The sequence below is a fragment of the Enhydra lutris genome, unplaced genomic scaffold (genome assembly GCF_002288905.1).
Source record: "Enhydra lutris kenyoni isolate GAN:26980312 unplaced genomic scaffold, ASM228890v2 scaffoldscaffold38, whole genome shotgun sequence".
In the NCBI taxonomy this organism is placed as follows: Eukaryota; Metazoa; Chordata; class Mammalia; order Carnivora; family Mustelidae; genus Enhydra; species Enhydra lutris.
In genome coordinates this window covers 4,290,322-4,304,263 of record NW_019154122.1, presented here as the reverse complement: position 1 = coordinate 4,304,263, position 13,942 = coordinate 4,290,322, and the positions used below count along the sequence as shown (strand labels likewise).

Here is a 13,942-nt window from a genome sequence, read left to right as displayed (position 1 = left end):
ATTCCTCTAAGAGATTCTGGTGCATGCTGCGGTTTGGGGAACATTACACGGGAAGACCAAACTCTGGGTTCTGGGTTCCAGATGGAGTGGAGGTGGGGGTTCACCTGGGAAATGGGGAAGGAACCGCTTTGCAGTGTGGAGTTCATTATACTTACATGACTGCGTGATTAAGCTTCTGGAGGGAGGGACTGCCTGGGTCGGAGCCCCATGCCAAGCCCCATGCAAGGCCGGTGATCAGTACTCAACAAATAAGGAATGAATTAGCGGATGTGTAAGTGAATGGACGAATGAATTCCAGAGCTGTAGCTCACGTGGTTTTTTTTTCCCTTTAATTTCTAGGATTGGCACATCAATTAACATCTGACCACTGCCAGCCCATACCCTCCCACCCACGTTGATCATACCTCTGGGCTGGAGAGAAAGCCGGTCTTGGAGAGGGCACCATGATTTCTCCCTTCTTAGTGCTGGCCATTGGCACCTGCCTTACCAACTCCTTGGTGCCAGGTAAGCTGGAGGACTGGGCAGAAGGGTGGGGAACCCCAGTGCGGGTGGGATAGGAGGAGGGTGATGTCTCTGTTCAGGGTCATAGAACTATTCAAAGGCTTTAACATCTGGAAACACGTGTTCCCAGTGCAGGAGATCCCAGCTCTGCAGTTGCACGTGCTACTGTTAGGCCACTCTCTTTCTCTTTAGATGATCCTGTTCCTTAATGGGGGCATAGACTATGCCAAGTCTTGGAATGTTAAGTCTCCTGTTGGTTTTGTCTACTTAACACTCCCCCATGGCGATAACATTCCCTTGTGGTCTAAATTTTGCTGGTGAAATCAACAGAAGTTTTGTTTCATTTTTTTTTTTTTAAGATTTTATTTCTTTGATGGAGAAGGAGAAATCACAAGTAGGCAGAGAGGCAGGCAGAGAGGGTTGGTGGGGGTGGGGATATGCAGGCTCCCTGCTGAGCAGAGAGCCCGATGTGGGGCTCGATCCCAGGACCCCGAGCTCATGACCTGAGCTGAAGGCAGAGGCTTAACCCACTGAGCCACCCAGGCGCCCCGCCCCTCGTTTTTTTGTTTCTTATTGGAGACTCACACGGAAGTGTTTCTGATTCTCCAACACATTCTAGATAGGTTGTTTATGTTAACTCTTCAGTTTCCGGTTCTCACGCTGTAAATTCAGACCTCCAAGGAGACTGGGCCTCCTTTCGGAGTGGCACTCACGTTGCTCAAGACTCGCTTTTCCGTATCCCTTCTGTAGTAACACGTGCGCATTATCAACCTAGATCTGTATCCAATCTGACCCCTCAGCACCCAGCCCCGGCCCCAGCGGGAGAGGGGAGCCCCCTTCGGATCAGTCTGTCCTGTGGAAGTTCTCTTCCTGTCCGGTGGAGACAGGAGTTCCTCCTCCTTAGGGCCGTTGTGGGAATCACGCAGTATAGTCAGTGCTAGGCAGGGAGTGAGTGCTCTTGGGAAGAATATTTTCAACAGGTGGGGAGATTGGAGTGCAGGGAGGGACTGACTGGCACTTCCCCCAATGACAGCCTCTTAGGGCTGGGGATGGAACCGGAGCTGCCAGAGTCTCAGGCTGTTGCTCCCTTTTGCGATCCCATGATGCCTTTCAGTGTGGATCCTTGGGGACCTGCAGTCACTCTGTGGGACCACGTCCCTGCCTTCTCAACAGTCACAGCCCGCCTGAGTGAAAGGTAGACAGAGGGATGAAAAGTGAAAAGATGGACAAGCAACAACATGAGAAATCTTCAGATATTCAGCAGTGGAACGTCTTTTGTATTTGTTCCCTTTTAGCTGTTCTGATGGGTGTGTAGTGGTGTTACATGGTCTCCTCTTTTTATTTTATTTTTTTATTTTCTTTTTCTTTTTTTTTTAAGATTTTATTTATTTACTTGACAGAGATCATAAGTAGGCAGAGAGGCAGGCAAAGAGGAAGAGAGGCAGAGAGGAAGCAGGCCCCCTGCAGAGCGAAGAGCCCGATGTGGGGCCTGATCCCAGGACCCTGGGATCATGACCTGAGCCGAAGGCAGAGGCTTTAACCCACTGAGCCACCCAGGTGCCCCTATTTTTTATTTTCTTGAAGATTTTCTTTCTTTTTTTTTTTTTTTAAGATTTTATTTATTTATTTGACAGACGGAGATCGCAAGTAGGTAGAGAGGCAGGCAGAGAGAGAGGACAAAGAGGCTCCCTGCTGAGCAGAGAGCCCAATGCAGGGCTCGAACTCAGGACCCCAGGATCATAACCTGAGCCTAAGGCAGAGGCTTTAACCTGCTGAGCCACCCAGGTGCCCCAGATTTTATTTATTTCTTTGAGAGAGAGAGCGCATGAGAGCGAAGAGGTCAGAGGGAGAAGCAGACTCCCCACTGAGCAGGGAGCCCCATGTGGGGCTCGATCCCGAGACTCCAGGATCATGACCTGAGCTGAAGGCAGTTGCTTAACCAACTGAGCCACCAGGCACCCCCCCCTTTTTTAAATTAGGTATAACTTAAAGTGCACCAATTCAAAATGTATCGCTTCATAGGTTTTTACATATTTTATGCCCACGCAACCACCACCAGATGAAGAGGGAACATTTCCAGTCATGGGACAGAAAGGGCTTTCGTATGCACTCCCCAACCAAGCCCGCCCCTCCACCCCCAAGCCAAAGGAGGTGACCTAGACTTACTCCTGCCACCGTACATGAATTGAGCCTGTTTGGAACTTCATGTACACGGAATTGTACAGTATGTACTGATAAGTACTCTTCCCCTAGCATTATATTCTGAGCATTTGTGCGTGTCCTGTAATGTTCTCTAGAAACAATGGCCTCCTGATACTCTGTTGTCCAAGGCCGTGATTGCTGAGGCCCTTCCTCTGACAATGAAGTCAGTTTCACATGCACCAAACCCTTCTCAGGGTCAGGCCCTGGGGGTGGCGCTGGTGGAAAAGACAAGGGCTCTCACCAGTCTTTGCGGGTCTCACAGGGAGCATCCAGAGCTGGGAGCTTGGCAGAGTGGGGTCAGAGCTGGAATCAAGAAGGAATGAGGGCAGGGCAGGCTGATGTCAGCCCAGCCCCTGTGGTCCGGTGGGGGGAGGGCGCATTTGCCCGGATGTTGGGGCTAGGGGAGGGAGGGGCCGGTAAATCAAGACCACCCCGATAGCACCCAAATGGCCAGAGAAGCTCCTTGACCCAGGCCTTGCCACTGTGGTAGGTGTGGAGGAAAGCAGAAGATGAGAGCCAGCCCTGGTCAAAGCCACTGGCTCTGTCATTTGTTGAGTCTTGAGCTCAATCCTAAAACTGCTTCTAGGAAGCTGTAACTCCCATTTTCCTGGGGGCAGAAGCTCAGGTGGTGGGAATTTGCCTCAAGGTACACAGCTGGATGGGAGGACTGAGGCTCCCCAGACTCCAGCAGGGGAGGGGGGGGTCTCTTCCCCTGTGAGTCAGCAGAGCCCTTCAGAAGAGTGGTGGCCCTGGAGGCGGGGGGCCCGGGGGGGGGGGGGGGGGGGGGGGGGCACCGGCAAGTCCCCGTGGCCTCTGCTGGGAGGAACAAGTGATTCCAGGTCTGGTGTGGAATTATTCCTCTGGGTGAGGGATGGTGATCTCCTGGGGGTCGAGTACGGCATTTATTGAACCTGTCCGCACAGTGACCTTGAGAGGAATCTACATAAATAAACACATTTGACAGGGAAGGAAATGGAGGTTAGGGAGGTGTGACCTGCCCCCATGGGGGTCCTTGGCACAGCTGTGGTTGTCACTGAGGTCTGTCAGGCACTGCCACTGTGTTCTTTCCATTGAAGGATTGACTGCTGGACACAGGGGAGGGGTGGGGGGGGAGGGGGGCGCGGGGGCAGGGTAGGGAGTCGGGGATGGGGGAGAAGAGCGTTCCTGGTTCCCAGTTTTTCTCAAGACCAGGGACACAGAACACCCTCCTCTTTGCTAATTTCTCCTAACAGGGGTGAGATTGTGTGTGGCTGCTTTAAATCCGATTCGTTAAACAAAGGGCAATCTTGCTTTCCAGTACCGCAGTCAATGCTATTGCTAACTCAGGTTTCTGCTGCCTTTAATGACTAAGCCAGGCAGAGTTTATAATTGATGGCTGGATACCTCTGGGGACTCCTTCAGGTGAAAGTAGTTTGTTTTCTTGAACAGATTAAACATTACCCTCCTAATTGTGCTTGCACAATTCATTTGCTGCCTTAGCAGAATGTCTCTCTACTGGGTGGAAGGAAGCAGCACGGGTTCTGGGGAGCGGAGCCAAGCTGTGCGGCCCTGGGCACATTGATTGGCGTCTCTGAGCCTTGGGCTGACCTAGGTCTACAGACCACACAGTGGCTGGCGGAGGCAGACAGTCCCGGCTCCCTCCGCCAAGTCCAGGCAGCCTTGCCCTCAGGCACGAGAAGATGAGGTATCCGTAATGTCTGGGGACGGAAAGCTGCCCCCTACCCTTGCCAGATAACTCTGTCTCTCTGTCTCTGCAGAGAAAGAGAAAGACCCCAAGTATTGGAGAGACCAAGCTCAGCAGACCCTGAAGTACGCCCTCAGGCTTCAAAATCTGAACACCAACGTGGCTAGGAATGTCATCATGTTCCTGGGAGATGGTGAGACCAGTGGGGGTGGGGGGCGAGGACACAGCTGGGTGCAGGCACCTCAGTAGGGGCTCAGGGAGCCAGGCTGCGGTGGAGGGGGCTGTGTTGAAGAGGCTGGGGCCCAGGGATGGGGGAGATGTTTAAAGGGATGGGGGAGGGGGCAGGCTGTGGACCCAGGAGGACTGTCTGCTCTGCCAGGCAGTTCCTGAGGATCTGGGGAAGGGTGAGAGAAAGGGGCCACAGAGTCAAATTTGTAGAGCCCCGTGCTCTGGTGCACACACCCCAGCCAGCCTTGGCCCCAAACTAGAGAAGGGCAGGTGGTGCTGGAGGTGGAGGGGCAGGGAGCCCGAGAGACTGAGTCCCCCCTTCCCCTGCCGCAGGGATGGGTGTCTCCACGGTGACAGCTGCCCGCATCCTCAAGGGTCAGCTGCACCATTACTCCGGGGAGGAGACCAAGCTGGAGATGGACAAGTTCCCCTATGTGGCCCTCTCCAAGGTGAGCTCCAGCCACGCAGGCCCAGGCCTCCCACCTCTCAGCTTGGCCGCACCGAGGAAGGGCAGGGCAACCGGGCCTGTGGGCAAGGCAGTCGGCCCTCCTGGGGTCTCTGTGGCCCCACCGGAAGGGAGGATAGCAACAGCTGCTTGCCGAGACTTGATCTTGAGGGTCGTAGTCATTGGTTTAAAAATCTATGGAAGTGGGGCGCCTGGGTGGCTCAGTGGGTTAAAGCCTTTGCCTTCAGTTCGGGTCATGATCCCAGGGTCCTGGGATCGAGACCCACATCGGGCTCTCTGCTCAGCGGGGAGTCTGCTTCCTCCTCTCTCTCTGCCTGCCTCTCTGCCTCCTTGTGACTTCTGTCTGTCAAATAAATAAATAAATCTTAAAAAAAAAAAAAATCTATGGAAGTCTAACCCGTATGGGGAAAGTGCATGTGCCCCAGCGGGCTGCTTACGTTATCGCAGACTATGCCTGTCTGTAGAGCCAGCGTCCAGGCTAAGAAACTGAACTGTGACAGCAGCCACCAGGCCCCCCAGCTCTCCCCCAATCCCTTGTCCCCCCTGGCCCCCTTCTGACTTCCAACACCACCGCAGAGCTGTTCCGCTTCCTCCTTGCTGTCCTATATGCTTCTGGTGGGGGCGGCCGGGGTGGCAATGGGGACGTTAATGTAATGAAGGTCTTCTGGACATCCTGGGTCAGGCCTGGGGCTCACTTCCGGGGCAATGGCAGGAGCCGGGATGCAGCTCTCAGCCCAGTGGGGAAGGCAGGCAGGCACACAGCTTCGGGGTCTCAATTAGAGGTTTTTCCCCATTCTAGATCCTGCTCCCCCCGTCTTTTCCTCCCTTTGCCTCAGGCTCCCCCATGTCACTTTTTCAAGAACACCCCTCTCCCTTTTCCGTCTCTAGGACTCACCTGCCTCCCTTGCTCCCTAGCTGGCTCCCACAGCCCCAGACCTGGAGGGAGGCCTGAGTGACCCAGCCCCCACCCCCCTGCATGTTGGAAGGTTGCACTCACCCCTTCCCGCCACCCTGGCTGCCAGGGCATGGGGTGTGGGGACAGAAAGCAAGTGGCTAAGTGATACTTTGGCTCTGGGGAGACCTTGGGAGGTAGCAGGGCTTGGCTAAGGGCACCGGAGGCCTCTCTATCTCCATCATGCTCCAGTCCTCATGGTGTGAGTGGGGGTGAAGTGGAGGCCAGCAGCAAGGCCTGGCCAATTCCTGACCCTCCTTTTCTACCTGCAGACGTACAACACCAATGCTCAGGTCCCTGACAGCGCAGGCACGGCCACTGCCTACTTGTGTGGAGTGAAGGCCAATGAGGGCACTGTGGGGGTGAGCGCAGCGACCCAGCGTACCCAGTGCAACACGACTCAGGGGAACGAGGTCACCTCCATCCTGCGCTGGGCCAAGGATGCCGGTGAGTGGGGTAGTGGTAGGGAGTGGGGCCCAGCTCTATGACTGGTCTGGGCCTCGGTCTGCCCCACTGGGTAATGGGGAGAGAACAGAGAAAGATGCTCTCCAGGGCTCTTCCAGCTCATGGCTGGGAACCTAGGAGATATTTGTGGAATCCCATCCATGAGCAGGAAGGCTAGTGGCTTAGGGGGCCACTCAGATGTGGGTTCCTGTCCCAGCTCATTTCCCTGAGTCTATTTATTTGACAATAAAATGGGCGTGAAAACATCGCCGCCTCCTAGGTATGGTGTGAGGAAGGTGAAGAACGTAGAAAGTAGCCTGGCACTGGTCCCGTGGGAGATCGGTGTCTGCTTGTCCCTTCCTCCCTGGAAGTGGGGGCTCTTCTCCTGCTTGGTGTCCCGGGAACTTTGGAGTCAGGGTATGAGATCGACTTACAAGGTGACACAGACACACCACCTGAGAGCCCTTAGGGGGGCCCCTGTGTTCTTGCAGGGCACCCGGGGGGGGGGCTGCTTCCTGTAGGAGGGGCTTCTGCAGGGTGCACCATGGAGGGGAGGACCCGGGCCCAGGTGCTCACAGCTCAAGGGCCATCAAGGGGGCAGGGCCACAGAGGCAAAGTCTGAGCTGTGTTGTGGGGGTCTTCGGAAGCCCACCGTTCCCCTCATCAATCCCCACAGGACTGGCGGGGGGAGACTGAGGCCCAGGCAGTCAGTGGAACAGAATGGGAGGCCAGTCTTTAGTCGGGAAAGGGAAGAAGAAGACAGCTTGGAGCGCCCCATCCCCAGCCGACGCCAACCGTCCTCTCCCACACCCCAGGCAAATCTGTGGGCATTGTGACCACCACGAGAGTGAACCACGCCACCCCCAGTGCTGCCTACGCCCACTCTGCGGACCGGGACTGGTACTCAGACAACGAGATGCCCCCGGAGGCCCTGAGCCAGGGCTGCAAGGACATTGCCTACCAGCTCATGCACAACGTCAGGGACATTGAGGCGAGTTTGTGGGTGCAGGCCGCTCTGGGACTGGGCAGGCTTGTGAGGCGGGGCCTCTGACGGGCCTCCAGCCTCTGCTGGCTCAGGTGAAGCGGCAGGCCTGGCGCCCCACACACCTAGGAGGCTCCCAGCCCATTAGGGGATTTGCGGTTGGGGCAGGGAAGCCCTGGAGGCTCTCTCCGCGGTGGGGCTGAGGGCTAAGCCCCGGTGTGACTGACACCACCCCAAGAATCAGGCGCCCAGGGATTATCCTGTAAGTGGGGATCCGGCACTGCTCCACCAGCAGCCCCTCACCCACCCGCCTCCCACGTGACCCATGGCCATCTGAGGGTTGTACCTGTCCTGCATGTGCCCTTGGGCACAGCCAGCCACAGGTTGGAGCCCCCGACCGGGAAGCCTGGAGCAGAGGCGGTGTGGGCAGTGGTTAGCACGAGTGCTTGTGGTTCAGCTTCCCGGCTGCCAGCCCTTGTCCCACCGCCTGCTGGCTGCATGGCCATGGGTCAGTTAACTTCCGTGCTGCTGCTTTTTTTTTTTTAACATTTTATTTAATTAACTTATTTATTTGACAGAGATAGATCACAAGTAGGCTGAGAGGCAGGCAGAGAGAGAAAGGAGGAAGCAGGCTCCCTGCTGAGCAGAGAGCCCCATGTGGGGCTCGATCCGGTATCGTGACCTGAGCCAAAGGCAGAGGCTTTAACCCACTGAACCACCCAGGCGCCCCTCCATAGCTTCCTTTCGAGGGCTTGTTGGTGACTTGTGGCTCCCTCGTCAGCACATTGCAAGATCCCCATAAAATAAGCCCTTACAGTTTAGTAAGCCCCAACATAGGAAGGCCCGACACCTCGTGGGTTCTCAGAAGGTGGTGGCATTCTGCACAAGCCACACAGGCCTGCCCCGAATCCCGGCTTTACCACCCCAGGCCAACACGTGCGCAGAGGTGCGAACACACGGTGTAGGTACTGTCCCCTCGGTTCTCGGGGGGTTCCCTGCTCTGACCTTAGTTGAGGACCTCCGGTTTACTCCTTTTTTAGGCTCTTGTTACCCACGCCTGGGGTCTGGAGAGGACGCGAGGGGACGTTAGCTCCCCAAAACTAAAATGGGGGTTCAGTGGGGCTCAGAGAAAGCCCCTAGGTCCCACTTACCCCTTACCTGTTTCTACCACCACCGGACAAACAGACTGGCTCTCAGACCCACCGTCTGTCCCCCATGCACCACCCAATTTCCAAGGCCCCTTTCCCCACCCATGACTTCCCTTTCCCAGGCAGTGGATTGAGCACCCCTTTCGGGACAAACAGTCCTAGCAACCTGTCCTAGTGAGCATGGATCTGAGGCCAAGCCTCTGTCCTGATTTTGCCTCCACTTGACGCACATCCTGGGACAAGTTGCTTCCCCTTCCCGAGCCTCAGTTTCCCCACCTGTGCAACAAGCATAGGGCGCCCCACCTGCCCCCTCCCAGGGCCGCTGGAGGCTGAGATGAGGTCATGGATGTGAGAACATTTGTTGTACAAGCGCAGGGTATAATTACGGGGCTGCTTCTCGGGGAGATGTGCCAGGAACAGCCGGAGAGGGGGACCGGAGCTTAGAGAAGCCTGCTCCATGGGGTGAGTGTAGATGGGGGTCCTTGGGTCACTGGGGAACATGCTGGGACATGAGTGAGGGGGTGGGCCGGAGCGAAGGCTGCCCCCCTTCCTCTTGTTCTTTCCCACTTTGCCTCCCGTCCTCTCTCGCATCTCCATCGTCCCAAAGCCCCCCGGCCCTCAGGCTGCACATGAAACACAACTCCTGGTGTCCGCCCTGAAAATAAATATCTTTTACTAAAAAAAAAAAAGGAAAGAAAGAAAGAAAGACACAAACCCAAACCCCAAAGCCAAACAGCAAGTCTGTTATTTGGGAGTTTAATGAGCGTGTGAAGTCCCTGCTGGGGCTGGAAATGATGAGGCTCCCGGCATAAAAGATTGGGGGCTTCATTTTCCACTCTGAAAATGCCAAGGGGTCAGGTTCTGTGGGAACGGGGGTGGGGAGCCGGGGGCCGGTGACCCGGGGTCCCCTCTCCTTCCCCTCAGAGCCCGCCCTGCCCCCAGAGCTCCTGGCTGGGGCCGGCCGTGAGGAACTTGCCTCTTTGGAAATACTCTGGTGTCCTCTGCTTCTGCCAGAGAGAACACCTTCCCCTGGGCTGCTCCCGGGTGCTGGGACCACGTTGTAACACTGTATTAACGCACTTCCCTCTGCGGCTATCCTGCCGGTGGGTGTTGCTTCCATCTTACAGATGAGGAAACTGAGGCTCGAAAGAGAGGTGAAGTGACAGGCTCTTGGTCCGTAAGTGACAGAGTTGGAGTCAGACCGAAGTCTGACTTCCAAGCCCGTGCCCTTTCCAGTTCCCTATGACCCAGGCTGGCCCTGGGTGCTTTCTCCACCTCTGCTATCTGCCCAGACTCCTGGGTTCTTGGGAAGGAATGAAGTGGAAGCGAGACCTTGGAGCCTAGGAAATGCCAGGCCTGGGACGGTGGATCTGAGGCCAGGCAGAGCCGGGCTCTGCTCTCCCAAGGTGTCCCGGGGCGGCGGCCTGGCCTGACGCCCGCGGTGACAGGAGGACACCGGTGTGGCGGTCACCGCAGGCAGCAACTGTTATGCTCTTGGCCCCATTTTAAAAATAGTCAGGACTTCAAACATGGACTCCCAAGGAAAACAAACAGTCCCGCGTCCGTCCGCCCACGCACACCAGCTGTGGTGAGTAAAATTAGCCTGGCGGGGACTACACAGACGTGAGCGCTGGCCGTTGTTTGCCCAGGCTCCCGGCCGGGCGGCCCCGAGACCTCCCTGGCAGCGGCCTCTTGCCTGTGGCACGCTGCTTCCCGCTGAGGAGAGGAGGCTCTTGGTCTCCCCGTCCTCAGCTCTGCAGATGGACCGGGGCCTCCGCGCTGGAGTCAGGGAGCCATGGGTTCGAATCCTGACTAAGGCCGTGTGGCTTAGTGGGGAAAAATCCCCTACCTGTTTCCATTTCTTTAGTTGCAAAATGGGGATACGGGTTCCCTTGGAGCCTTGGTAATGAAGTTGATTAAGATAACATATCGGGGGGCACCTGAGTGGCTCAGAGGGCTAAGCCTCTGCCTTCGGCTCTGGTCATGATCTCAGGGTCCTGGGATCGAGCCCTGCGTCGGGCTCTCTGCTTGGCGGGGAGCCTGTTTCCCCCTCTTTCTCTGCCTACTTGTGATCTCTCTCTCTGTGTCAAATAAATAAATAAAATCTTAAAAAAAAAAAAAAAGATAATATATCGGAAGTGTTTAGTGCCTGACATGCTGGCGGCGCTCCGTAGACGGTGTTACTCTTAAGCGAGCAGGAGCAAAGTCAGGCTTCTGGAAAGCTAGGTAGGAGAAGTTATCAGTACCTCCAACATTCCACACAGATGCCCCAAACCATGGTCCTTGTATGTTCATGATTTCATCTCCCCAAGAGGAAAAGCAGAGGCTCAGGGTGGGCGGTGTGGACCGAAACCAAGACTCTCCGAGCTGGAGAAGTGTCCACAGTATCCCCAGTGCCTCCAGGAGCCCAGCTCTTGAGGCTTGGAACCCTGGGGTACTGATGGCTCCTGTCCCGCATAGGTGATCATGGGGGGCGGCCGGAAGTACATGTTCCCCAAGAATAAAACCGACGTGGAGTATGAGATGGACGAGAAGTCCAGGGGCACGAGGCTGGACGGGCTGAACCTCATCGACATCTGGAAGAGCTTCAAACCGAGACACAAGGTAACCTGTCCCGGGGCCCCGTGGCTACAGAGCTGGCTTGTGCTGGGAGGGGCTGGGTCCCATCTCTCTGAGTCTTGGTTTGTTTCCTCCTCAATGGGGAGGGGGTCATCATTCTTAACCCTGATGGGCCCAAATGGTCTAAGAGACACGTGAATGGCACATAGTAGGTGATCAATCAGTTCCTCCAGGGGCGGACACCCAGGGGAGCTAGCTGAGAGGTGAGGACGGTGGCCATGGAAGCACCTGCATGGACATTCAAGCCCCTTGAGCCCCTACTGTGTGCAGGGCCCCTGGCTGGGCATGAATTCCAAAGGATGAATCAGATGGGCAAGGAATTGTGGATCACTGTGTGCTTGGATGGCGAAGGGCCCAGGAGCTATGGGAACCCGGAGGGGACAGACCACAAGGGAGGGGCTGACCAGCCCTGAGCAGGAGGAGGGGGAGGACGGTTAGGGGAGTGCACGAGCCATGAGGGGAGGTGGAAGCCCTCCATCGTGACTTGGCTTTGGCCCTGGCAGTGAGGGCACGTGCTGGGGAAGAAAGGCTGGAGCCCTGGCAGGGCCTGAGTGCTGGCTCCCTGGAGTGGCTGTGGCAGCCGCTGGGCCTGGGGCAGATGGGGTCTGGAAATGACTGTGGTCAGGACTGAAGACAGTGGGGAGCAGCCTGGGAGCCACTTTGATGTCACTCTGGGGTTGGGTTTCTGAGGGTTCCAGGACTGGCCCCTGGGGGTTGGGGGGGGGCTTGTGGGATGGGGCTGGACCAAAAGCAAGGTGGGGGCAGGGGCCTGAGGATGGCCCCCACAGGATGAATGAGGGCGGGACTGAGCCACTTTGAACCCTTCCCATTTGTCTGAGTCAGCCCTGGCCAGGCCAGAGCCCCTTCCTGGCCCAAGCCAGAGAGACACGGCTCCTCCCAGCCTCAGTTTCTCTACGTGAACATGGGACCAGAGTTTAACCCTTCTAGCCTGGGCAGGTGCTTAACCCTGGAGCTCAGTGTAGACTCTAAGAGGGAGAGATTGGACCCTTCTAGAGTCAGACTCCCCTTTACCACCAAGTGGCTCTGCCATCTGGATCTCAGTATCCTTGTCTGCAAAATGGGAATAACTACTTTCCTCATAGGGCCGATGTGAGTGACTGAATGAGGTAACACAGGGAAACCAGCTCAGTGAAGCTGGGCACTTCCTCAGCCCTCTCGCCCTCCTTCTCATAACAGCCCCTGAGGCTCCAGAACCACAGATCCTGATGTCATTGCCCAGAGAAGGCAAGGGGCTGTCCTGAGGATGCACAGCCGATTCCCGGCTGTACTGCGGCCCCCAGCCCAGCCGCTGAGTGGTGCCCTCTCCAGATAAGTCAGCCAGCTTCTTCTGTGGCCTCTGTCCTAGGGCAGCCACACTTCCTCACCCTCTCCGATGGGGTCACTGGTGCAGAGCTAGGGCTTCTCTTCCTCCTTGGCTGTCCATAACTTCCATCATACACCCAGTGCTCAACTCTTGATGGACACTCCAGGCCCCTGGTGACCCGTATCTTCCTCTTCTTCCCTCCATGATCCATCCCTGCTGTTTGAAACTCTCCTTCCTGACCCCAGGTGGTCACTGGCTTCTTGTCCTCCAGGGCCCCATGAGAACATCACCTCCACTAGGAAGCCCCTGCTGTTGCTGCCTCTGGGCTCACAGTGGCCCCTAGTCTCTCCATTCTCATTCCCCTGTATTAGAATTTCTTGTTTGTCATTTCTTGAAGGCAGATGATAGAGCCTTAAGGAGGGATTAGTAAAGGGCTGAAGGAAACAAATATATTCCCTAGACCCCGAGACCAGCTGGGGTCAGTCCTCCGAACCCCCCAACCCCCATGTGGCTGACAAAGGCTGTTCCTCCTAGCACTCTCACTACGTCTGGAACCGCACCGAACTCCTGAGCCTTGACCCCTACACTGTGGACTATCTCTTGGGTAAGTGGGGGAACGTTGGGGGGAAGGGGCGAGGTGGGATGGAGGACACCCAGCTGGGTGCCCTGGGGCTGGGGCTGTGAGTCCAGCACTTGGGAGGGCCAAGGCCCTAGCCTTCCCCCTACTTAGAGACCTTTGCTCTCAGGCTCTAGGACCTGGGAGAGGTATGGAAGGGGTTCTGGTTCATAGAATTGGGCCTGAAAGCTGCTGCCTGTGCAGAGTGAGTGGTTCCATTGAGCACAAAGGGAAGCAGAAGCTCAGGCTGGGGAGGAGACTGGGATGTGCCCCTCAGCCCAGTAGCATCACAGCCTAGGTAAATCTGACCCCTGGCTGGGGCAGGAGACCTGAAGCCAATCCTGCTGTGTGGCCTGGGCAGAAGCCCGCAAGGCTGTATCTGCTGGTTTGACCGGAGGTCCTCCTCCAGGGAGTGGGGAGCATGGGAGGGGCCCTGGCTTGGTGGAATGAGGCCCTGAGCCCCGCCATGCCAACACCTGGGTCCCCTGTCCCACCTGGCTGTTGTGCCCAGCGAGTGGTGGCAAAATCTGCCAATCTTTCCCAAGGGGCACAGCCCCTAGGTCCTGGGTGTGTCATTGGAGGTTATGGGTTCAAAGCTGGGCACCTTGGAGGATCCCCCAGACACACACACACACACACACACACACTGCTTGCCTGGGTCACATGACAAACACCCTATGCCACACACAGGCTGTGGAGAGCTGTGTAAGTTCCCATGTAGCACAACAGGCCCCCTCATGGACCTTAGAGCCTGAGTGCTGGGTTCAGATCCCACT

At 56.5% G+C, this 13,942-nt stretch overlaps 1 protein-coding gene across 1 annotated transcript in view; it reads left to right on the top strand.

Moving 5' to 3' along the window:
• Window positions 1-13,942, top strand: part of LOC111154696 (alkaline phosphatase, liver/bone/kidney) — a 56,544-nt gene that overhangs the window by 36,737 nt on the left and 5,865 nt on the right. The window contains exons 2-8 of the mRNA XM_022514539.1: window positions 340-504; window positions 4,461-4,580; window positions 4,949-5,064; window positions 6,306-6,480; window positions 7,293-7,468; window positions 11,068-11,211; window positions 13,085-13,154. Of these exons, the coding sequence (XP_022370247.1) occupies window positions 444-504; window positions 4,461-4,580; window positions 4,949-5,064; window positions 6,306-6,480; window positions 7,293-7,468; window positions 11,068-11,211; window positions 13,085-13,154 (862 nt within the window). The 5' untranslated portion in view covers window positions 340-443. The remainder of the gene's footprint in view (window positions 1-339; window positions 505-4,460; window positions 4,581-4,948; window positions 5,065-6,305; window positions 6,481-7,292; window positions 7,469-11,067; window positions 11,212-13,084; window positions 13,155-13,942) is intronic.